This window comes from Ctenopharyngodon idella, chromosome 9, assembly GCF_019924925.1.
Source record: "Ctenopharyngodon idella isolate HZGC_01 chromosome 9, HZGC01, whole genome shotgun sequence".
Taxonomy (NCBI): domain Eukaryota; kingdom Metazoa; phylum Chordata; class Actinopteri; order Cypriniformes; family Xenocyprididae; genus Ctenopharyngodon; species Ctenopharyngodon idella.
The window spans coordinates 6,783,966-6,808,719 of NC_067228.1; the positions used below are offsets into that span (position 1 = coordinate 6,783,966).

Sequence of the window (24,754 nt, forward strand, 5' to 3'; positions counted from 1 at the left end):
GATATTGAGTCACATTGTGAGATATAGAGTTACACTGTGAGATATAAAATCTCACATTGTGAGATTTAAAGCCATATTGTGAGATATAAAGTCACATAGGTATATAATATCACATTTGAAGATATGAAGTCATTGTGAGATTAAAGTCACTATTGGTAGATATATGCCACAGTTGTGAGATATAGAGTCACGTTGTGAGATTTAAGAATATATTGTGAGATTCAAAGTCATAATTCTGAGATATAAAGTCGTATTGTGAGATTTAAGATCACATTGTGAGATATAAAGTCACTATTGGTAGATATATGCCACAATTGTGAGATATAGAGTCACGTTGTGAGATTTAAAGTCTTATTGTGAGATTTAAGAATATATTGTGAGATTTAAAGTCATATTGTGAGATTTAAGACTATATTGTGAGATTTAAGAATATATTGTGAGATTTAAAATCACAACTGCGAGATTTAAAGCCATATTGTGAGATTTTAGGTCATATTGTGAGATATAAAGTCACATTGTGAGATTTAAGGTTATATTGTGAGATTTAAAGTCGTAATTGGGAGATATAAAGTCATATTGTGAGATTTAAAGTCACAGTTGAGAGATATAAAGTTACATTGTGATATTTAAAGTCAATTGTGAGATATAAAGTCATATTGTGCGATTTCAAGTCACATTTGGATATAAGATCAAATTTGTTCATTTTGTGAGAAGTCATATTGTCATATATAAAGTCACTATTGTGAGATATAGTCACATTGTGAAATATAAAGTCACATTGTAAGATTTAAAGTCATGTTTTGAGATATAAAGTCCGATTGGAACATATAAGATCACATTTGGAGATAAAGTCATATTGAGACATTGTCATATTGTAAGATATAAAATTGTGAGATATAAAGTCACATTGTGAGATGTAGAGTCACAATTGGTAGATATTAAGTCACAACGTGGGATATAAAAATCACAATTCCCATTTTATTTACTCTTGAGGCGAGAACAGGCTTCTATAAAGGGTCATTTGCAGAAGCACATACTAAGTGTAGGTATAATTGAATCTCAGCAAAATACATCCCATCCATTTCCCAAATAACCCTGAATTCCACTCATAGATAAGCCCTATCGTTCTATATTGAGGTTAAACTGAAAGTTCACCCAGAAGAGACAACGCTTGAAAAAGATGACAGAGCTACGGTGCAACGGTCTACACAGACTGTCCGCTCGCATATGCTGACGCCATAGGTGGGTTGTTTGTGCTGATAGCAGCCTGTTGACCATTGCCACAATCTCAGCGTGTTGTCCTGTTCCAAACCAAGGCTAGATTACAGGCGCTCCGACGTGAAATGACCTCGTCAGACCTATCATGTTGTCCTTTAAACTAGAAGAGCACATTTCCTCTCGCAATATCATATAATGATTGTACATGAGAATTGGAGAGGGCCTATTTTCATAACAATACAGAAACCCACGGCTTTATGTAAACAAAAGCAGAAATTCAAAGGGAATACTCCATAGCTGAACCCTTACAGCAACCAAACCTTGAAAAACACCACCAAATGATGCTCAAATAGACCAACTCTTGTTTGTTTTTGAAAAGAGTAGTCATGAGTTCTAGTCCTAACGCATTAGGGATGCTGATGCCAGTTAACCAAAGCAAACGTATAGAGTTTGAGATCTGTACAAAGAGTGGTTTCTGTGAACTTGACCCTAAAGGTTCTGCTTAATGAAAAACAGACCGTTCACCGTAGATTCTTGTCTTAAATTAGATGCATTTAGATTGCGCAAGAGCTGTAGTTTAATAGGGTTTTTGTTTGTTTACGGTCCACATAGGCTGAACCAGCTCTTTCAGTGAATATAAACAAGCATGCAATGTGTTTAATGGTTTAAGGCTCTTACCTGATGCACTGGGCTCATTGTAGATGACCAATGTGGCTGGAGTTGGTCTGCGCTTGCGAATCTGAAGAGAAAAAGAAAGAAATTCTATAATAATATTGCAATTCACAAAAGTACAGTAGGGGGTACTACATGAATAAGAGGGATTCTTAGGCCTGACAAGGAGTGGAGTGTCTAAAACCTCTTTAGAGAGCCTAAGCTGGTGTAACATGTATGTTCTGTTCTGTTTAGTTGGCTATGTTTACATGCCGGAATTGAAATCGAAATTGATTTTTTGACGTGCACACTGCACGAATATACAGAGTTTCCAGCTGTTTGCACATAATAAGCATTGTTACGTCCTTGGATGTATTTAATATTATACTGTGATTTGTGGTTATGTTTTCTTTTTCCCTTTCGAGTTTCTCTCTCCTCATTGCTCCAGATTCCGGCTGCTAATCATATGGAAAAGCAGACTGGCTCCTCTCTTGGCATCGCATCCTTTAAAATGCGCTTCTGCGCAAGGCAAGAGAGGCGCGGCTCTGAGTGTGTGTTCTGCCGGGTAGACGCGTTGGTGTCAGCGTTCCTCCGGCCTGTTGTAAAGTTGACTTAAGTGAAGTAGCCTGTTGTATGCCTAACGTTGCTTTCCAACTGTTTTTGCCACCATCTTTTTATTTGGTTATTTTTGCTAATTCTGTTTAATATTGTGTCGGTATTAAAAAGGTAATCTGTAAATTGGGAAACGTCACTAATCTGTAGGAGTTTGTATTATTTTGTTTAATATTGTGTCGGTATTAAAAGGTAATCTGTAAATTGAGCAACGCCACTCTTGTAGGGAATGGGCGCCTATTTTGTTTAGAAGCTATTTTCTCTTGGTTTTGAACAGATAGGGAGATAGGATGTATTTTTGTTTAATTTTTCTTTGTTAGGTTAAGGTAGCCTTTTAAAAACAGTTAGTTTTTGTTTTGTTTGTTATTTTGGCTTATGCCCATTTCTGAAGCTGAGTTAGTGGCTTGTAAACAAAAGAAACTGCTAGATGCTCCTACAATAAATACAAATCCTTCCTTTTGTAACGTTCTTCATTTATGTCACTCCTCAATGCTCCTAGACTGGGACGTAACACCATTCTCCTACATTAGTTCTTAATTTGTTTTAAACAGCAGACCTAATATTTATCCATTTCTGGTCATAATTTGAACACCGTTGTGCCATGCTGCTTATTCAGGCAGTAAAAATGCCCTTCCCCACACCCAAAACCAGTCGTCTGTGGATAAGAGCATGAAACAAGGACCGGTGGGACGTTGTCCTGCTCCACTTCACAGACGCTGAGTGAAAAGAGAATTTTAGAATGACAGGAGATTCATTTATGACACTTTATTCAACAGGAAGAACAGCTCATTCCGCGTGTCATACTGATCAAAATTTAATTTGGATTGAGCTCAATCGTATCGATTAAGGTGTTTACATGAAGGCTTTTCAGTCTGATTGAGCGGTCAAACCAGTTACTAATGGATTATTTGGTTGCGTGTAAGCATAGCCATTGTGTTTTGGTTCTGTTTTCCCTGTTCCTGTTTGCCTGTGTTCCCTGTAGTTTCCTAATGTGTGCCAATTTGTTCCCTTGGTTACTGATTATGTTCACCTGTTGTTCATTTAGTTTAAATTCATTGAAAGTCTTTGGGATGTGTTGGAGTAGACTTCACAGAGTGCTTGACTCTTGCATTGACCAAAAATATATACACCTCTTGATGGAAATAACATCACAACATTTATTTCCATTAAGAGGTGCATCAATTTCTGGTCAAGATCTTGTACTGACAATGCAAGAGTCAAGCATTCTGTAAAGTCTCCTCCAGCACATCCCAAAGACTTTCAATGAAATTAAAGTCTGGACTCATAGGAGCCAATTCATGTGTGAAAATGATTATTCATGCTCCCTCCCAACCATTCTTTCACAACTTATATGGCCATGATGTGTCTTTCTACATGGTTGTTTAAGAAATGGAAAGCTACACACTCCATCAATTAGGGTTAAATTAACTGTTCTCAAACATATTACATGCTAGAAACATAATAATCACTGCAATAATGATCTAATCTGGAAAATTCCCAAAACCCCTCTAAAACCAGCAAACCAGTTTAATCTTACATGTTTTTTTGTTTGTTTTTTTTAACAAAGCAACAGCAGTAATATGATAGACACCAATTTAAAATAAACACATTTATAAAATCACATTTACTTCAATTAATAAGGTTATAAAAAGCAATTCTTCCACTTACATAGTTAATTTCACCTGTAGGCTACCTCAAAATTTTACTTAAAGAAACATCATTATGATTAAGATATGGAGTCCAGGCATGGTGAAAAGCTTCAGTTGACAAATGAATAACACCTTAGCAATTCTAAAGGAATAATTTCCCCAATGATCTTATGTCACTCTTTCAGAGAGGGGAGTTTGTCTGTGATACAGGTTATACGACAACTTTAAACATGGCTCATCCAAAAGGGATTTAGAATCATCACTGTCTATTGTAGTTGTAGTATTACCATGATACTTTTTAGTACTTTTGTAAGCGTTAGCTGACAATAACAGATGGAACATGGGCGTAAAATGTTCATGCTGACTGATTTACCCCATGTGTCCCGACACCAGCATTTGTTGGGTGATTCACTGGGGTCAATAAAATCAATTCCCTAAAGAAGGCTGCTGGTTTAGCCTCACTTTTAGCCTCACAACATGCTGTCTCAACACATGTGAAACAGCATGAGCTCACACTCAACAATGTTGTTCTCCATCCATGTGTTTTAAAATATACCTAAACATCAGATTAATAAGAAATAAGAGATAAGAATGACCCAGAGTGTGAGAGAGATTCAGGAGCCGTCACTTGACCTATCGGGCCAGTACTGCGTTCTCACAACATCAACGTTTGTTGATCATGTACATCTGTTATCAAGCCCCAGCCAACTCACTGGTTGCATGACCACAAGTTTCTCATGACCTTATTGGATGTTGCTGAATTACATGATGCGGATGCTGGTGGTGTCACCAAGGTAATGTTTTTTAGCTTGGTAACTAGTTTTTGTTGAAAATGACTATTCCATGCATCTTGGATTCATCAGTTTAAATAGATTGAAAGCAAATCAAGATTTTGTACCATGTGTGGTCTGTTTCCATCAAAAGCCAATAAGCTGGCCAAACGTTTATCCTGCATGTGTTGATTTTTGGTATGTTGGTTCCCGAGAAAAAGAGTTATGTGATATCAGCTTTTACGGAAAAAAATCATGTCATTATTGCAAATCACACACATACATACATACATACATACTGTATGTATATATATATATATATATATATAGGGGAGACCAGGGATTATATCACAAGAATTATATCAAATTTTGACTGCAGGGCCAGTAAATATCTGAACTACTACTAGCCTGATTGCACCAGCACATAAAATCATTGAGCCTTGAACCAGCATTGCTCCAGGTTCATTTTAAAAGAAAAAAAAAGTCTCCAAGAAGCAAGAGCGAATGCTGCCTTTACTGATGGAGAACTTACTCAGCACAAGAGAAAGTGCCACTGATTGGACAAGCCGGCATCATCATAAAATCAGCCCAGCACTTTCCTGTTATGACATTGTCAGCAACAGCACCAACATCAAACACTTTAACTGCCAGGCATACAGCCTCACCGCTGGATCTGGATCCATCAATGAACAGCTCTACTACAACAAGAATCTATTCTGCTGCATACAATGATAATTACATTTTTTATGATGCACGGTTGCCCTTTATCACCAAATTCACACTCATTTCATTACCATTGTCATTTTTTATGAGAAAAAAAACTATTTTGGCATGTAGTACTGAAATATGAAAGTAAACAATAAATGTTTAATTTCTTCTTCGCACTAAAGTGCGTGCAAAACACTCATTGTTCGACCCATTACTGTGCTGTGCATTAAAAAATTACATATTTACCAAGCACTACATCCAACTATGTATGACATCATATCATAAAACTGATTTTGGCAGCAATCTGCACAGATCTGATGCTTCAAGACAGTCTCAAGGGAGCCAAAGAGCAATGCAGGCCAGTCTCCATTAAGCACAATGCAATAAAAGAGCCTCTCTCTACTTACATGCTCAGCCGCCTGGGGATCCAACTGGCTCTGGAAGAGTGGAACGGAAAACTGAATTTTCTTGGGGCTGTTGGGCTCCATGCTGAAAGAGAGAGTTGACGGAGAGAGAGATGGAGACAAACTGGACCCTACTTATCAGCCCCGGTGATTTCTCTCTCTCCTGTACGGCCCGCCTTCCTTTACTCCACGGAGAGAGAAAAAGAGAGAGAGAGAGAGAGAATCAGCCACATGCAGAGACAAACAGAAGAACAAACAGTCAGTCTGTCCTTCCCACATTCGTGTTGTCCCACTCACTTCGCTGTGATCCCGTGTCCCATAAACCTCACAGAAGCAAGGATTGGCTGCAGGTCTTCTCAGTGTGAGTTTTCCGACTGCTCCGGGACACGCTCAGATCTCGCTCTGCTTTGCTTTCTCTCTCTCTCTCTCTCTCTTTCTCTCTCTCCCTCTCTCACTATCATTAGCAAGACTCAGAGCAATGCAATATAAGCCCCCATCGGGACCTGCTGATGCTCCTACATTATTTATGATCCTGATTCAGGATGCTGTCGGCAGTTTTTGCATCACATGGCCGGATTTCTCTTCACGGACACGGGTAAACTGTGAGACAAGAGAATGTTCTTTATAATGTATAACATGCTCGATCACACTGGCACTTCATTTATGGATTTTTAATTATTCAGGGATTCTTGGGAGGTGGGAATGAATCATTGTCCAGCTAAACCAGACGTTTTATTTTTAGGCAGAGTGGATGTAGTATGAATCAAAGGTTTAAGACAAAAGTGAAGGACGTTTTTGTGTAGTAACGTTTTAAAATATAAATCAAAGATTCCCATAACTTTTGATCGAAAGGATTTCCATGCCTTTTCCAGGCATCTCTGACTGATATAGGGATTTTTTAAATTCACTTAATAAAGATTGCACTCACAAAGAGCAATTTCTAGCTGATATATTTTATATTTAGCTGTCCTTTAGAAAAAAAATATCACTTGTAATATAATAGAGAGCTTTGTGCCATTGAGTTTTGCACATGCAATAAACACTTAGAAAATGTTAAAATTTTATTTTATATATTTTATCTTTTTAAAGTTGAGCATAATTAGAAAATTCCTTGATATTTCCAGGTTTTCAATAACATCAGGAACCATATAGTGTTGTTATAGATAACCAAAACTAAAAAATTCTTGCCATGGCAAACTCACTGAAATAAAATGAATTTAAGTAAAATAAGTTACTCAAATACGTTTAGTAACTTAAGTTTACTAAAATGAATTAGATTTTTTTAAAGAGTAATAAAAATAAACAAATGCACACAGCATAATTACTAAAACTTAAACTAAAATTAAAATGGATACTGAAAATATAAAAATAAAAGATAATTGAAATGAAAATATTAAATAAAAATAAAGTAATGCTGCTCTGTAAAATACTCAAATACACACTTAAAAACTGAATTTTCTCCTATTTCATAAAAAAAAAGCAATGGCATTGTTTTTTGGATAATGAAAGTAAAAACTGGCACAATATTAGGTGTAATGGTTCAAAGTGTGACCATGTATCGATCCTAACCCTAGCCCAGGACAGACGCCACCTGTGCTGTTTGTTCGGGCCGCTGGACATCTGCCAATGAGATAACTGCTATTGATCCACCTGCCTGCTTTGAAATAGGTCATTAGTCTGCAGCCTGTCTAAAACACAAACTGAAGGGGCAAAATGGAGATATTTCTGGAAACTATAACTAATATTCTAAATAAATGATATGAACAGTTGGATAAATTTTATTAAACATACATTTTGTAATGGTAGGCTCCAGCATCCCCACGACCCTACAGAGTACAGGCGTTTTGGAAAATGAATAGATGGATGGATGGATACTGTAATACTGTCCATTACATAAGATTAAGAAGAGAAGTGATAACCTTATTTAGTTGCAGTGTGTACACAGCCAAAACGGAATTGCAAATTATTTTTTTTAATGCAATGTAATAGTTGCATTTAAAAATAATTAGCAATTTGATATTTTATTCTCAAATTTAAAGGTTTAGTTCACTTCAGAATTGAAATTTCCTGATAATTTACTCAACCCCATGTCATCCAAGATGTTTATGTCTTTCTTCAGTCAAAAAGAAATTAAGATTTTTGAGGAAAACATTCCAAGATTTTTCTCCATATAGTGGACTTCAATGGGGTACAACGGGTTGAAGCTCAAATTGCAGTCTATATCACGTATGACCTTTCCAACTTGATTACATAATGTGTGGTGCATCACAGAGCAGTGCAAGATGAGCATTTGTGGTTAAAATGTATATACATTTTTATTTTTTTTTAGAAAATGACCGATCCTTTCGCTAGACAAGACCCTTATTCCTCATCTGGGATTGTGTAGAGTCCTTTGAAGCTGCACTGAAACTGGAATTTGGACCTTCAACCTGTTGTACCCCAGTGAATTCCACTATATGGAGAAAAATCCTGGAATGATTTCCACAAAAACCTTAATTTCTTTTTGACTGAAGAAAGAAAGTCATAAACATGTTGGAGGACATGGGGGTGAGTAAATTATCAGGAGATTTTAATTCTGAAGTGAACTAATCCTTTAAATACAAAGTTCTGTCATGAAACTCTAGATGGCACAGGCTGATAGGTCCTTAACTCAATCTGCTTGCAATCACATAATTTTCTATAGGGCACAGCTGATTGGTTCCTGCTGTATCAGTAGCCAATGAGCTCGCTGCTCAACCTTCAAAAATTAGTCAGCATTCGCTGTAGCAATTGCAGTGCTCTTTCATAAAACCTCCACCTTCCCCAGCTCCACCTGTATAGATCTGCTACGGTAATTCATGTATGCTATATTGTACAGCAGCATGTTTTACTTGCTCACAGCAGCATGTCGTGTATGTATTGGCAGTAGCAAGTCCTGTACAGCAATAACCAAAAGCAGCAGCAGCGTAGCAGATCTATTCCACCAAGACCAAATATATCAACATTGTCATATCCATTATAATGCCAAACAGTCAGAGTTGTCATGACAGAACTACTGTAGACTTCTGAAATATTAAGTAAATAAAACATACACTACTTTTCAAAAGTTTGGGTCCAGTAAGATTTTTTTTTAAAGAAATTAATACTTTTATTTAACAAGGATGCATTAAATTGGTCAAAAGTGAAGAGACTTCTTTCAAAAACATTGTAAAAATGTTACCAGACAAAAACTTTTGTTTATTTGTCAAAATTAAACGTAAATTTATATTTAACTTACATTTTAAAACATGAAAAATAAATAATTACTAATTATAAATAATATACATAACTAGATTTTTTTATTTGTGATTTTGAAAATGTTTTTTTTTTTATTAATAAACTGATCATTTATTCTTACATTTTTAACTAGCACTCAACTCTTCCATAATAACACCAGAGCCAAAGCTTGTTCCTATAAACAAGCTGTTTACAATTTTTTCCGCTCATTAGCCTAGATTCAACAAATAGTATATTATATTCAGGAGTCAGCAAGTGTAACCTGAGGTAAGTCTGGAGAAAAAAGAGGGAGTGTAGGAACCCTGAAGAAACAAACTCACACCAGGCCACCCTGTTCACCTCGGGAACAAACAGTACCGCACCACCTGACCTGACTCATGTTTACACTGTCATCACTGCCACTCATTTACAGGTTGAGGCCTGACCTTGTGACCCTCATCACGGACGAGGAGCGGGTAATATCAGGGAGGAAATTACTAGAGCTTAATGAATGTCAAAGGGTGGAGAAGGCACAAAACAAGCACTGTTTATTACCCACGTCCCAGTGCGTCTGACAGACCGTTGCGTAAGCTTTAACAGATATGCTTTCATTTCACAGCGAGTGCAGTTAATCTAAACAGCAGTCACACAAGCTGTCAAAATCACTGTGCACTGAAGTTTGATGAAAAAGCAAAGAGTTGATGTCAGGCGATGTCATCAGACCAAGTTGTCCTGTCCAAGAGTCCATTTGTGTGTTCAAGAACGTACAAAAGTACAACTATGTCCTTGTGTTCATTGATTTTTTTCCTTAAGTAAGAGGCAGGGTGAGGAAGAAAAGTGGGATTGAGTGGTCGGGAAACATTCTGTACCCTCTATTAGATGTGACGGTGAGCGAAATCCAATAGCAGCTGTAATAAAGTTAATTTTCCCTAACTATTCAGTCTGTCTCCTCCGTAGACAAACACAAAACACCTTTATGCTGTTTACTAGTTAAAAATAAAAATCCCACTTGATCGTAGTTATTCAACACATTTCTGTTATATATCAGTATCCCGCAGGTCTAATGTAGCCTTTTTATGATAATGGGCGCCCTCTGAATCCATTCAAGCGTGCCCGCAGTATCAAACTCACTCTACCGCCAACCTTCTATCTCAGAGACATGTTTCCATGGTAACAGTGGGCCGGATTGAGTAATGTATCAAAATAATTTTTCTGACCCACAGGTATTTTCATCGTCATACTTGGCTAAACACAGCAGTAGGAGTCTGCCATTAAAACTGTTGCCCGCATTAAAAAGGACAAACACGATCAGGCATGAAAGAACTTTTCAGTTCAGATGAAATGATGTGGGCCTGTATCAGACTAAGTGCATTTAAAATATAGGAAGGTTTTATCAGGTGCTTAATATTTGGAACACTTAAAAAGGTTTCATATTCAAACCCTTTTAAGCATTCCATTGAAAAGGCTCTCTCTCTCTCTCTCTCTCTCTCTCTCACTCTATCTTAATGCAATATAGAACTGTTTAATAGTTCAAAACATGGAACATACACTGCCATTCAAAGTTTGTATAGAGTAAGATTTTATTTTTTTTTAAAGAAATGAATAGGCTACTTTTATACCGCTAGGATGCATTAAATTGAAAAAAGTGACAGTAAAGACATTTATAACATTACAAATTTCTATTTCATATAAATGACGTTCTTCTGAAATTTCTATTCACCAGAGAATCCTAAAAAAATATGAAGCAGAAACTGTTTGTCGAAATTTAAAATAATATGAAATGTTTCAAATCAGCACATCAGAATGATTTCTGAAGGATCATGTGACACTGAAGACTGGAGTAACGATGATGAAAATTCAGCTTTGCATCACAGGAATAAATTATGCTTTCAAATATATTAAAACAGAAAGCAGTTATTTTAATTTGTAATAATATTTCTCAATATTACTGTTTTTACTGTATTTTTTGATTAAATAAATGCAGCTTTGGTGAGCATAATACCCTGGGTATACTTTGTTTTTTTACACATGTTAGTGTACGCGCACAGTCGAGCGCACAGCCTGAAAGTATACTTCATTTGACTCGTATGTATACACAGGCATTTGACTCATGTGCCGTTTTGAGCAATCTCTCGACATAAGTTACAACCCATGTAAACATCTTTGTATTCTTTCATGCTAGAGTTGTACAAATGAGGGTCATTTCCAACCTCTTTGCACAATCTCTTGTCTATGTAGGCCTCCATTGTCGCTGTAGCTTGCATGCGTTCCGGTCTGTTCTGTTTATGCAGTTTTTCTTTGACTACCTTGGGAATCGATGCCACCAGGGCACGGTTGCCACCTTGTGGATAAACTAATTACTGCAAAAAAATAAATAAATGCGCATATATGCGACCTGCGCATACAAGTATGCGTGGTTAGGCTACAAAAATCCGGCGGAGTGCATACTCTTGATGACGAAATTCGTGTCACGCGCAATGCACGCTGACCCTAGCGTACGCGTAAAAAGTTAAGTATACTTTGGGCTTAAGACTTCTTTCAAAAAAATGTCAAAAAAAGATCTTGCCAATTCCAAACTTTTGAATGGTTATGTATTTTATGGAATTTGTTTTATTATCAGATTATATAGACAACATTTTCCTGGTTCAGCAGCAAAATAAGAACACTATAAAACAGAGAAACATACATTAAAAACCATTTCTCTCTAAATGTAATTCTTGATTGAAAAAGATCAACAAAAGTAGTTCAACATATGATAACCAGGGTCTCTGTTCACTTCAGGCACTAAGAATTAAGTTTTGCTTACAAACATATATATATATATATATATATATATATTTTTTTTTTTTTTTTCCCTGTTAAGTTCTGCTCTCAAGGTGTATGAAGTTCCCTGGGCATCTCCCATTTCCTCTCATCCTATGTGGGACTGGATCGTACTATCTTCTGGTTGGCCAATCTTTCTTTAATATATAATCTATAATTAAAAACTTAATGATCGCATTACAAAACCTTTTTTTCTACCAAATCTATCTGGATTATCTTATTTTAATGGATCTGTAGACTGAGAGAGGGTGGTCTAATCTCATTTTAACTTAAAACCTGGCTCATCGTCTTATTCACTTTATAGAGCATACATAACTCCTTACAGGAGATTCAAAATGAAACTACAACCAACTGCCATATCTGTAACACTGCATTATCAGGTACTTTTCTTCATATGTTTTGGGAGTGTCCAACTGTTATGGACTTATGTAAACTGAGCCTGCTTCTCATTGTGCAAATATCCATCCCAAATAGTATGTGACATTAGTAAAATTCAATACTATTTAGGGCGGATAGTATGCACATTGGGATGCAGGGTTAGTTTTGTCCTCCTTGCTAAATTGATTACATCCCTAATCCAGGTTTGTCTTCTCGATGATTTTGGCTTCTGTATCAGTTCAGTACGAAAGAGAATGTTTGCTGGTTTTACAGCTGCAAAGAAGACAATAATACAGAACTGGTTTACACTGCACACATTTGTGCAAAAAAACAAAACAAAACATAGACTATAAAAAAAGATGGACGACGCACCTTCACTCTCTTTCATTGTAGTAAGTGAAGCCGCCAGTGTGCCAATATGGCGTCTCGAGTCTGCGCATAGTGAGCGCGAAGTGTAGCCGCGATATCAAGGTCCCGCCCACACTCCGCAGAATCGGTACTGAAGAACAACTCATTATGTCGGTGTGAAATAAACAGTTCTGGAAATGTAGAAATTAAAGTTAAAGCTCCAATCTCCTCCCGAAGATCCAGAAAAAAGTCCGTTTGTGCTTCAGTGACTACTTCGCTCAGAGAAGCTGTCAATCAAAAAACCCGCGTTTTTATAGCATCATATAACTAAATAAAAACAAACTTATTTAAAGAACCAACACTTTAACTAACATCAGCGTGATAAAAACTGCCTAAAATGACGCATTTGACGTGTAATTTGACTGCTGGGTTTATGACCTATACTGCATCCAGCCACCTGGGGGCGATCGAGACGCTTTCACTTTTCAGGACTCGTGTGGCACGCTTGGCAAAAACATATTGGATTCATAGCCTCCTTAAAATAATGACTTGTGAATGTACAACAGCTCTAATTAATATGGCCAAACCTGGTACCATTGAAGCTTGGCAAAGTTTTTCTTCCAACATATTGGATTATATAAAGGAATGATTATATAAAGTAGGCCTAACCCTTTTTTCAGACTCTTGAGTTATTGATAATATGTCCTGTTGCTCCCCCTTCCTTATTTGTTTAAAATGAATGCATGTCCTCATGTTATATCTAAAAGACAATAAACACGCACACACACGTACGCACACAGTTCAACATGAGTGCATATTTACTTTCTGTAAGCCAGTTTACCTGTTTAAACAATGGTTTCTGTTTAAATGGTTTCTTCTGTCACCACTCAGATCCCAAACACACACACTGCTTGTAAAACAAAGATTATAAACACTCAATGGGTAAATGCAATTGATTAAGGAGACTGATTAACTATTGATAGCACAATAATAACAATTATTAGTAAATTTCAAACTCAAGAAACCAAACAGGAAAGCATAATATAAAACAGTAGGCACTGTAAATCCACCCTTCAGAAGTTTATGATGCAAGGCATACTAGAGGGTTTCAAAGCAGAAGTGTGCAGCTCATACTCATAATATTTAAAAAGCTTATATGAACTCTTCTGTACAAACTTGAGTGTTAGAGCTATAAAAGTGTCTAAATCATCAGGACTACTTTTCAAGGTGGATGAACTTGCTAGTTAAAACGTGTTTGCTACATGTGCACAGTCCCTTTCTGGCATCCTTGCGCATCTCGCTCAAAAGGTTTAATTGCTGAAAACTGGATGTAATTCTACAAGGACAAGATTAATAAGCATTTAATTCTGTGGTAACCAGGAACATTCAGTATTTTGTTCAGTAAAAAAACACCAACCATCTCCAACAACCCAAACAAAATTATGACTCGGCAAGTGTACGTACAAAATAAATAAATCTTTATTAATGATTTGCATTAAAGATTATCCCTCATGCATCCCAGGCGGAAAGGGAACACATCCCCTTAGTCGCATAAATCAATTAGTATTACAATTCATTACATCTTAGACAACAACAACAAAAAAACTCATTCACACTGAGGAAAATTAAGTCGAACACTTTAAATCCTCATCAGAAGACAGCAGATTTGACAGACTATCCTCTGCTGTCTTTAAGAATAAAAAAAATCTTTTAAGAGCGTGCTAGTGTACATTTATATAAAGGGAATTTAGTGCTTTTTCTTCTCACAGGACAAAATGTTTCTGAATGTGCTCTGAAGGCTTAAGTGTCTTATCTATACATACAGTATGTGATAGACTATCAACAGGAAATGAAGACAGCTGTGTGCATTTTGAGTAGAACAGTAGTTGTGATTGGTCAGTTCAAGTTTGAGAGAAAAAAGTGAAATGTATTGCACAGTTAGTTCCTCACAGAGGCTGAATTAGAAAACAAGTCTGATTACAGTAGACATTTTTGTCCTAGACAGACAAAGACACACTCGCACAGAAAACTTTAGTCACCCACAAGTCTTTTCAACTGCTGCAAACATTCGACAAGACCTGCATCACATACTTAAATACATCCCAAAAGATTCATTACATTTCTGTAATATGTACCAGACGGATGCCACAGTAAGCCATGTGCCCTTTTGCGGATTTGGACAGTGGAAGATCTCAACCGCTGCAAATGTGGAATCTGGACTTAAACGCATAAACAGATTCGCTGCAACTCGACAGTCCAGAAGCATTCGAGTCTGGAAGGGCTTCACAGACAGAACCAGAAAGAGGTGCTGGGCCGTTCTCAGTGCAAAGCTTTAACCAGTGTTCGTTGCGACTATTTCACAGGATTCACTTCTTCTTCACCTGCAGAAGGAAACAAAACAGTGATATTGACTGAGAAGACTGTAACATGCCTACTGCCTTCTAAAGCATATACTCTGATACTCTAAAGAGCATAAAATTACAGAGAACTTTTCAATTATATTAAACCATCTATCAGTACATTTTTAAACCATCTATCAGTACAGGTTTATTTTACCCTAAGCTCATCACAATTCCATATCAAGAATATTTGCAATGAAATGCCAAAAAAAGGTATCTTTGAAAACATTTACAATTTTGTAACGCTGCATGCTTATGATGCCTTAATATGCTGTCTATATTTAGATTTCAGAATCCTTAAAGGTTCAAGAAATACAGCATTACTATGAAAAGTTTTTGGCCCCTACTCTCTCTCTCTCTCACACACACACACACACACACACACACACACATATACATATATACATACATATATACATACACACACATACACACATACATACACACACACACACACACACACACACACACACATATATATATATGCAAATAAATGCAGGTTTGGTGAGCATAAGAGACATCTTTCAAAAACATAATGTGATCCATCAAACCAACCTCCATCCTCTGTTATGATGCCTACGCAGGGGGCTTCCTGGCTGGGAGAGGAGATCTCTGTGGCGACACAGCAGCCAGAAGCTCGTTCACAATCTCCTGCCTGATTTCATGAGCGATGCTATCTTTAATCTGCGGAAGGATACAAAAGAAATTATGTTAGACTGCATTAAAAGCAGGAAAATCAAAACACTAAATATAAAGTAAGAATACCTAAATGCTGCACAGAGACACAAATTGTTTACATGAACATTTGATGATGATGCCACTACTATTCTGTGAAAAAGAGTACTGTATTTTCCAGAATATAAGTCACGTTTTTATTATCATCTGAAACATGCTGTGACTTTTATTTCAAAGTGACTCATAATGCAATTTACATCAAGTATGCAAAACATGTACAAAGTGCACAAATTTGGATTCGTCCCGGATGTGAGAGGTAAATTTATTTGTATAGCACATTTCCCACATGCTGGTAGTTTTACTTTCTCTTTAAATAAATTTGCTTACTTTTGTAGTGTCCTGAATACTGTTAAATTGAAAGGATTTAAGGAGTGAGGAGAACTAAAAAACATGTTTAGTGTTTATAATGTTTGTAAATGTTTTGTTTTATTTACTGGTATTTTACATTAGTTTCTCAATGCAATAATAAAATGTGACACATACACCAATGCCACTTATTTTATTTTTTTCTCTGAACAATGCAATTTTGACCCAGTGCAACTTATAGTCAGATGTGACCTATTTTCTTGTTTTTCTTGACCTATAAGCTTGTTACTAGAAAAGCTACAGTTTTTATTCAGAAAACAGCCAAACTACTATCATAATCATACTGCTGAAAAATATAGACTATAGAATACATAGAAATATAGAATACATGTGTAAACCTGTCATACAGCAACAATGACAATGATGTTAAATGATTTGAACAGTTTTTTTTTAAAATATTTTTTCCATATATGAAATCCCAAGAACTGGCAGTACTGTGAAGTGTCAAATACATATTGACACGCTGATGAGGAACATCAGGTCTTGCCAGGCTGTTACATCACTCCACAGGCCTTGAAATTACCCAGGTGACTACAAGGAACCAATTCAGTCCAAGTTTCCCTTAGAAGCATCAGAATTGCTGGACCATCATGACGGACTTGTAAATCCACCTAAACTGATGCATGATATTTCATGAGCAAATCCGTCAATCATCACACACACTACCAAAAACCATTACGGCTACAAAGAAGTCGCTCAAACGGTGCCAAAGGCACAGTCAAACATGCTTTTTCCACTTTCTTTTGAGACAGGAACAGAAAACACAAGCTGCTTTTGTCTCTCCATATCATCGTTTCTAGATTCTTTAGCAGAATCGAACAGTATTTCTTACATGTCTCTCTGGAGTACTCAATTCTGATTGGTCAATCATGGCATTTAGCTGTCGGATATTTTTTATTATTACACGGCTCTCTAAAATGCTTGATTCTGATTGGTCAATCACAACATTTCGAAGTCAGTTATTCCCTGTTAACGACATCAATATAAACAGTGTACAATGACTGCTCATCCAGGTATCCGAGGCCAGCACTTCTTTGATGTCATCTCTCTCGTTTCATTCAAATGCAGCTTGTGCCATCTTGCGCCTCAGTTACCAACTGTATTTACTGTAAAATGAAACCAGAGGACTTCTGTATTAATATTAGGCCTACGGTAATATTGTTGAAGTGTTCTTCTTGTTGCAGGAATGATAGTTTTGTTTACTCAAATAGATAAGATAACTAGAAGCTAAAGTTCGTAAACAAACTATGATGTTGGCTTGAGAAAGCCCAAAGCTTGAAGTGGGACAGCTGCGACAAATGTATTATTATGGCACATTTGGATTTCCATACCCAGTGCTATTTTTCCGACATAACAGTTCTCTTTCATCAGTTTCTTCTGAAATTAATATTTCATGTCCCCGTCATTATTTAAGTAGTGAAAAGTTGTCTAATAAATCAACCCTTAAATGTCCGTCTTGTTTGAATTTGTTTGTTAGCAGTGTTCATTGAGACACTATTATAGTTTTTATTAATATTTTGAATTAGTTCTTATTGTTATATCTTCCGTTTTCATTTTAATTTTAGTAAAAGTTTTAGTAATTGTTGTGTTGTGTATTTCAGTTTTAGTTAATTTAGTACAGTACGTCAAGTTAAATTAAAATTAGATTACTTTTATGGTTTTAGTTTTAGCTTCAGTTAACTATAGTAACCCTGGCTCAAAGTTGCTTGATAGGAACAGTTTTTCTTCACGGAAGCTTTGCGTTTAATGAGTTAATAATATATTTTACCTAAAGTCAATACAATTTTTACCTAAAGTCAATACATTTGTACATTGTACATACAACCAGTTATCACAAAATTAACCCCTTCAGGGTCCTGATCATCCTGTCGGGGTTTGTTTTGCAAATAACAACCGACTGGTGTACATTATCCCTTACATATTGCCATTGACAAAGCTGTACATCAGTCCGCTTATTGGGTTAAGTTTTCTCACCTCCTGTATAAGATGTTGTAGGTCACCATTTCCTCTACTTCTACTCCTCCAGTCGGTGGGACTGCAATCATCCGTTGTTCTGCTCCTGCGACCATCCAGTGACGACTCGTCCTCATCTCGGCTGCACTCCAAAAAAGTAGGTGTCAGGCTCGGCTCCATCCTTTCCGGGGATACAGACCGAGGAACCTCCATTCCAGGCCGTGGAGGGACGGTGGGCGTGAGGTTGAGGGTGGCCCGGTAAACGCTGCCTCTTTGCAGGGAAGGGGAGCAAGACTCGAGTGTTCGGTTGAATCTGCCAGGGCTGGATGCTCTCGATGAGCGTCCTGAACTGGGTGTGGCAGCCTCATATCCCAACTCAGATTGAAGGTACAATTGCTCCTTCAGGAGGTCTGTCACCTATACATTCACATACAAGAATGTATAAAGGGTAAGAGGAAACTGAGAGTAGAATAAGGCATGATGATATCTGATACAGCACCCTGTAACAAGAAAATAATCCACTCACCGGCTCCATGGCCCGCAGTGCTGAAGAATTAGACAGGCTTTCCATGCTGTTACCTCTCTGCATGCCCTGTGAGACACACATATGTGTTACTAAAGAGTAAAAAAAAAAAAAGAAAAAAAAAAAAAAAGAGAGCAACATACACTTTTAATATTTAATATAAAATTGTAATTTATTCCTTTGATGGCAAGCTGAATTTTCAGCATCATTACTCCAGTCTTCAGTGTCACATGATCCTTCAGAAATCATTCTAATATGCTAATTTGGTTCTCAAGAAACATTTCTTATTGTTATCAATGTTGAAAACAGTTGTGCTGCTCAATTTTTAAGGACACTGGGATATGTTTGGGTTTTAGGATTCTTTGATGAATAGAAAGTAAAAAAAAACAGCAATTATTTTAAATAAAAATCATGTGTGCATTATAAATGCCTTTACTGTCAGTGTTAATCAATTGAATGCATCCTTGCTGAATAAAAGTAATAATAGTTATAATAATGATAAAAAAATCTTACTTATTACAGTTTACTGACCCCAAACTTTTGAACAGTAGTGTATATAAAAACTTTCCACATCTTAGTCATTTTATAATCACACTAACGGTAGCCTATATAATAGTTATTTTGCTAAAATTCAAATCAACAATGTTTTATATATTACATAATCACAATGTAATGTCTGTTTCTGGTTATTCTAAGTCTATCAGGGTCAGTGAAATTCACATTAGAATTCACATTTAGACTTATTCCTCACGAGGTTATAATAAAAATGAGAAATGCATGTTTTGTTTTATTACCTGCTAACATGAACATACTCTAGGTAAAGTATTTAAAGCAGAATCGGTTTAAGCACATCATTATTTATCATTTATCATGAGGCAGTTGAGGCACTGACCATGTGGTGGCGGTAGAGGCTGCTGTGCTGGGAGCTGCTGCGCATCTGTTCATTCAGAGAGAGCAGGCGATCTTCCAGCTGCAGCTCCAGCTCCTGTAGCTCCTGCCTGACTGCAGTCCGCAGTGTTTGGAGTTGTTCCGCCTCCCGCCTGCAACACCACAGGGTTCAAGTTTTTCACAGTTCAGTTTTTATCAGTTCTGCAGACAGTTAGTAAATACTTGGTACTGTAAATCGCTAGTAGAGGTGCAGCGATCATATCAATTTGACTTGCGGCTGATAGCGAAAACCAATATTTTAACACTATTATCAGCCAGTACAGTTCTGAGGGTCATTATTTATTTTTCAATAGTGATAAATCATTAGTATGGTATGGTTTGTTTACATATTTTAGGGCTCTTTGTTTGACGATTAGTTTATTGCTACATCCGCCTTTTCTCTGGGTCAAATTGTACAGCTGCTCGGTGCTACAGGAACATAATATAGTACAAACAGAAATGTGAAATATTATTACAGTTTAAAATAAATGTTTGCTATTTTCATATATTTTAAAACGTAATTCATCCCTGTGAAACAAAGCTGAATTTTCAGCAGCAATTAGGCCTACTCTAGTATTCAGTGTCCAATGTCCTTCAGAAATCATACTAATATGTTGATAAATCATTAGCATGTATGTTTCATTTACATTTTAGGGTTCTTTGACAATTTATTGCCTTTCTCTCAGCAAAATAGTATAGCCATTCAGTGAAAGAAGAAATTATATATATATATATATATATATATATATATATATATATATATATATATATATATATATATATAAACTGTGGTAAATGTATGGTTTGTTCTTTTTAGTCAAAGAAACTGGTGAATGTAAAAACAATATGCAAAATTTATCACTTCCTACCACACATTAACACTGACAATACAAAAAACATGTTGTAATATAATTAAAATCGGACCCCCGATTTTTTGGCTTGCTACACCAGAACATCTTAGTGTGAGAGATTTGGGCAAAAAGAGCCAGAGAGTGAAACCTTTGCTCTTCGTGGCTTGTGATTTTGTTCCTCACCTCTCATCTGGACTAAGATGCTGGTAGACCATAGACTGCTGTCTCATGAGAGCCAGTTCCAGATCCATCATCTGAGTCCGGAAGACGTTCAGACTCCTGCGCCTCATCTGGAGCTCCTGCAGCAGACATCAGGTTTGTACAGACATTAACAATAGGTTAAAGGTTCACACTTTAGATTAGGGTCCAATTCTCACTATTAACTAACTATTAACCATGACTTTTGGCTCTTAATTACTGCTTATTAATAGTAGGTAAGGTAGTTGTTAAGTTTAGGTATTGGGTAGGCATTTGGTAGGATTAAGGGATGTAGAATATGGTCATGAAGAATAAGGCATTAATATGTGCTTTGTAAGTACTAATAAACAGCCAATATCCTAGTAATATGCATGCTAATAAGCAACTAGTTAATAGTGAGACTTGGACACTAAACTAAAGTGTTCCTGGTTAAAAACGACCTAAAAAAACCTCTTTCACAAGCTATATGATAATCTCAATTTCATAAGAGGCTTCTACTGATGCAACTCAGGGTTATGAAAATGATCTAGCATGTGACCGCTTCCTCTTTGGGAAATGATGTACCTCATAAAGCAGTTGGACAGAGTGTGGTGTACTGATCCTGTCAATGGGTGTGTCCCCTCCATGTACAGATGAGCTCTGCCAACAAAACCACAGATCGGTTATGACTTATGAGTCATGCAGGAAATACATGTATAAACTTAGCCCGGGATAATGCAGCATGCTGACTCGGCTGAATATTTGCATTTAGGGTGGGATTCGTAAGAAACCGGAACACACTTCCTTGTTCTACTTTATGTAGATATATATATAAAACTCTGTTTTCGGGTCAGAGGCTACATGTATTGACAGCAGACACACACACACACACACACACACACACACACAGATATATAGAACCAATTAAACTCCACTTCACTGGCAACTTGTGCCAAGAAACACTCCTTAATAAGATGTTCTTTCTCATTTAGGCTTGTTTAGGACACATCCCACTCTGTTTTTTCACATTACTTGATGTTTCCTAATCACTGTCATGTGTAAATAACATAAAACAGTCCAGCCCGTGCAAATATATCTACTGTGTTATAGGAAAAACTCCACCAACTAACCTATTTCTACCATCAAACCGTTCCGCCTTAGTCACAAACAGTTACTAATACGTCCTTGTCAGGCACAGCCTCATTAATAACCAGGTTTACCATAGGTTAAGACCGTTCGGATATAAAATCATGCCAGGTCATGTAATACACAAGTATAGCCTACAAAGAATTTTGGCAGTTCTTACCTGACCAAGGTTCTGCATTGTCCCACGAATGTCATGGAGGACCCTCCTGAGCTGCATCTCTGTGCTGCCCATCACAGGGGCGGGTGCCGGAGGAGTCCCAAAGGAGAAAGGGTAGCTAGGAGATGGATAATATGGATGACTGTAGGGGGCACCGGGGTGATGTGGAGAACTGTTGTATCCCAAAATGTAGGGGGCACTGTGGGACTGCGCGAGAGGGACGTGAGTTTGGTACGGGCTGCCGTGGATGTTCATTGAAGGGCCGTAGGGGGCTCCCTGAGAAACGTTATAAGGTGAACAGAATGGGTTGTATGGTGTGCTGTGCGGATGCGCATAATGTATATTGTGCTGGGGTGTAAAGGGCGCCCCCTGTGGTGGAGTAAATGTATTGCTCTGAAGTGGCTGAGGACAAGGCGAGCTCTGCGGTTGTTGGAAGGGAGTGTGGTGGGGTGGTCTGGTAGGGTACGAGAAGTTGTAGGCCATTCCGTGTTGTGGAGAGTAGAAGGACCCATTAGGAGGAGGATGAGGAAGAGGGTGGGGCGGACCTGTATATTGAGGAAGGTTTGGGACACTACATGTGCTCCAGTTTGGACCTTCACCCAAGGGCCTCTGGGGCCAGTCGGCAGGGACGCTATAAAGCGAGCTGGAAGAGCGAGTCAGATGTTGGGGTATGTTGAGAGGGTGTGGTGGTGTTCCCCTATCCATCTTTGATCTTTCTGCTGGAGCAGAATTCAAGAGTGTAGATTGTCTGCCGGCATGATCAAATTCATCTTCTTCCATGATGGAATCCACTTCTTCCCGGTCACTGCGATTTTCCTCTTCGTAGCGGTAAGAATACGAGGGTGGGGTACAGTGCTTGACCGAACCCTTTCCCAGTTGGATGCGCATGGAGGTGACCACTCGAGCCGGGCTGAGCGAAGTCAATGGAAGGGAGCTGGATCTCCTTAAAGGATTCCTCTCCAAGCTTTCCCTCAGCAAGTCATTGTCCCTCACCCATACTCGGCCAGGACGTTCCTCGTCCATTGAGGATGACCTTTGATGGGCTGTGTGGAGGGCCATCTTCCTGCTTTGATCCGTGGGATGGCATTGTTCAAGATCCGAAGACTCTGGTCCAGAGGATGAATGTAGATCTTCAGGAGAGTCTGGATCCATGCCCAAACCAGGCTGGGATATGTTGCCCTCATGAGTTACATCTGAGATGGAATCTGTTGTAGGATCTACCATCACGCTCAAATCCACTTCTGGAGAGTCTGTGGTGGGTTCTTCTGCTTTGGAACCAGACTCGATTATGGAATCCCTATCAGAGTCAGGAGAAAGGAGTGGTCCATTGGTGCTAATATTGTCAGAGTTTTGATTGGGAATCTGGAGGCTGGTGATCTTAGGGACTTCTTGGTTGGCTTCACTCTGGCTAGATGTGCCTCTGGGCAGAGGATGGGCTTCCTCAGCCTGCAATCTTTCAAAGTTGGGGTACTCCAATGCTACTGGTGTGCTGACTTCTCCTGCATGCGATGTCACTGTAGTTTCACTATCACAGCTGTCTGAGCTTTCTTGTACCTAATAAAAGAGAGAAGTTTCACTTCCATTATCCAAAGAAGGACTGGTTCTTAGGAAAATTGATGTAGAAAGTTAGACAATTTGTAGTTTTACAATCTTTAACCTCCTAGGACCCAGCAATTCATTTTTTTTGTCCTCATTTATGTTTTGTGAATTTCCCTGAGAACGCACATGGCACAATTTTAAATTCTGTAGTTAGTAGATGGAATTCTCCCTCTACTAGATTTCTTAAGGAAGAATGGGAGAAGGAACTCGGAGTGGAAATTTCTGATGAAATATGGCAAAAGAGTTTAAAGGATATTAATGAACATTCTATCAATTCTAGACACTGTCTTATTCAGTTTAAGGTCATTCACAGACTGCTTTATTCAAAAAAGAAACTGAACAGAATTTTCCAAAATATCTCACTTCTTTGTGACAAATGTAATTCAGTAGATGCGGATTTGTCCCATAGTTTTATTTTTTGCTCAAGAATACAGAGTTATTGGAATGGAATTTTTGATGTGCTTTCAGAAATATTTAGGGTACAAATGCAGCTCGACCCAACATTGATAATTCTGAGACTTTCTGAACATGGGCATCCATTATCAGGAGGACAACACAAATTGCTTGCATACAGTTTAACTACAGCTAAGAAATTATTACTATTGTTCTGGAAGAAGAAGGAGGTACCTATGGTCAAGTTATGGCTTGGAGAGATGACTTCCACTCTTAATTTGGAACAAATTCGCTACTGTTTGAATGGCAAAATTGAGCAGTTTGACAAAATCTGGCGCTCTTTTCTCTGTTATCTTGATGGAAACCCTATGGACTAATGCATCATTTATTAATGTAATATTTTAATATTTTTTCACCATATTTCACAATTTAATGTAAACAGGTCTGGTAAGGGATGGTTGGTGATGTGTTATGTGTGCGTGTTATTATTATTATTTTATTTTTTTCCCCTTCTCTCTGTCTTTTGTTCTATTTTGACTTGTGTTCTTGTATTTTAGGTAAAAGAGTCTGTAAGACTGCAATCCTTCTTTAAAATTTTAATTTTAGTCTTTTAATAAAACTTATTTGATAAAAAAAAGAAAAGTTTCGATGGCATTTTCTTTTCCTCTAACTCTTTTTAAAGGAACAATCCACTTTTTTTGAAAATAGGCTCATTTTCCAACTCCCCTAGAGT

At 37.4% G+C, this 24,754-nt stretch overlaps 2 protein-coding genes and 1 long non-coding RNA gene across 7 annotated transcripts in view; 1 reads left to right on the forward strand and 2 right to left on the reverse strand.

The window, feature by feature from the left end:
• ppp1r1c (protein phosphatase 1, regulatory (inhibitor) subunit 1C) overlaps positions 1-6,453 on the reverse strand; it is a 28,541-nt gene extending 22,088 nt beyond the window's left edge. For 2 of the 3 annotated variants that reach the window (XM_051906952.1, XM_051906948.1), the window contains exons 1-3: positions 6,310-6,453; positions 6,016-6,192; positions 1,897-1,957 (exon numbers count right to left, since the gene is read on the reverse strand). In XM_051906952.1, the coding sequence (XP_051762912.1) occupies positions 1,897-1,957; positions 6,016-6,096 (142 nt within the window). In that variant the 5' untranslated portion in view covers positions 6,097-6,192; positions 6,310-6,453. Of the gene's footprint in view, positions 1-1,896; positions 1,958-6,015; positions 6,198-6,309 lie in introns of all 3 variants that reach the window. The other variant, XM_051906949.1, reaches the window with a different exon arrangement.
• A 24-nt stretch (positions 6,454-6,477) lies between these two features.
• LOC127519317 (uncharacterized) lies at positions 6,478-13,258 on the forward strand. Its single transcript, XR_007931780.1, has 3 exons — positions 6,478-6,614; positions 8,342-8,559; positions 12,110-13,258. It is a non-coding gene; the product is annotated as an uncharacterized LOC127519317 (long non-coding RNA).
• Positions 13,259-14,256: 998 nt separating this feature from the next.
• Positions 14,257-24,754, reverse strand: part of itprid2 (ITPR interacting domain containing 2) — a 47,527-nt gene continuing 37,029 nt past the window's right edge. For all 3 annotated transcript variants that reach the window (XM_051906939.1, XM_051906941.1, XM_051906942.1), the window contains 8 exons: positions 22,033-23,583; positions 21,312-21,386; positions 20,733-20,848; positions 19,664-19,811; positions 18,775-18,840; positions 18,270-18,665; positions 15,750-15,878; positions 14,257-15,176 (listed from right to left, as the gene is read on the reverse strand). In XM_051906939.1, the coding sequence (XP_051762899.1) occupies positions 15,771-15,878; positions 18,270-18,665; positions 18,775-18,840; positions 19,664-19,811; positions 20,733-20,848; positions 21,312-21,386; positions 22,033-23,583 (2,460 nt within the window). In that variant the 3' untranslated portion in view covers positions 14,257-15,176; positions 15,750-15,770. The remainder of the gene's footprint in view (positions 15,177-15,749; positions 15,879-18,269; positions 18,666-18,774; positions 18,841-19,663; positions 19,812-20,732; positions 20,849-21,311; positions 21,387-22,032; positions 23,584-24,754) is intronic.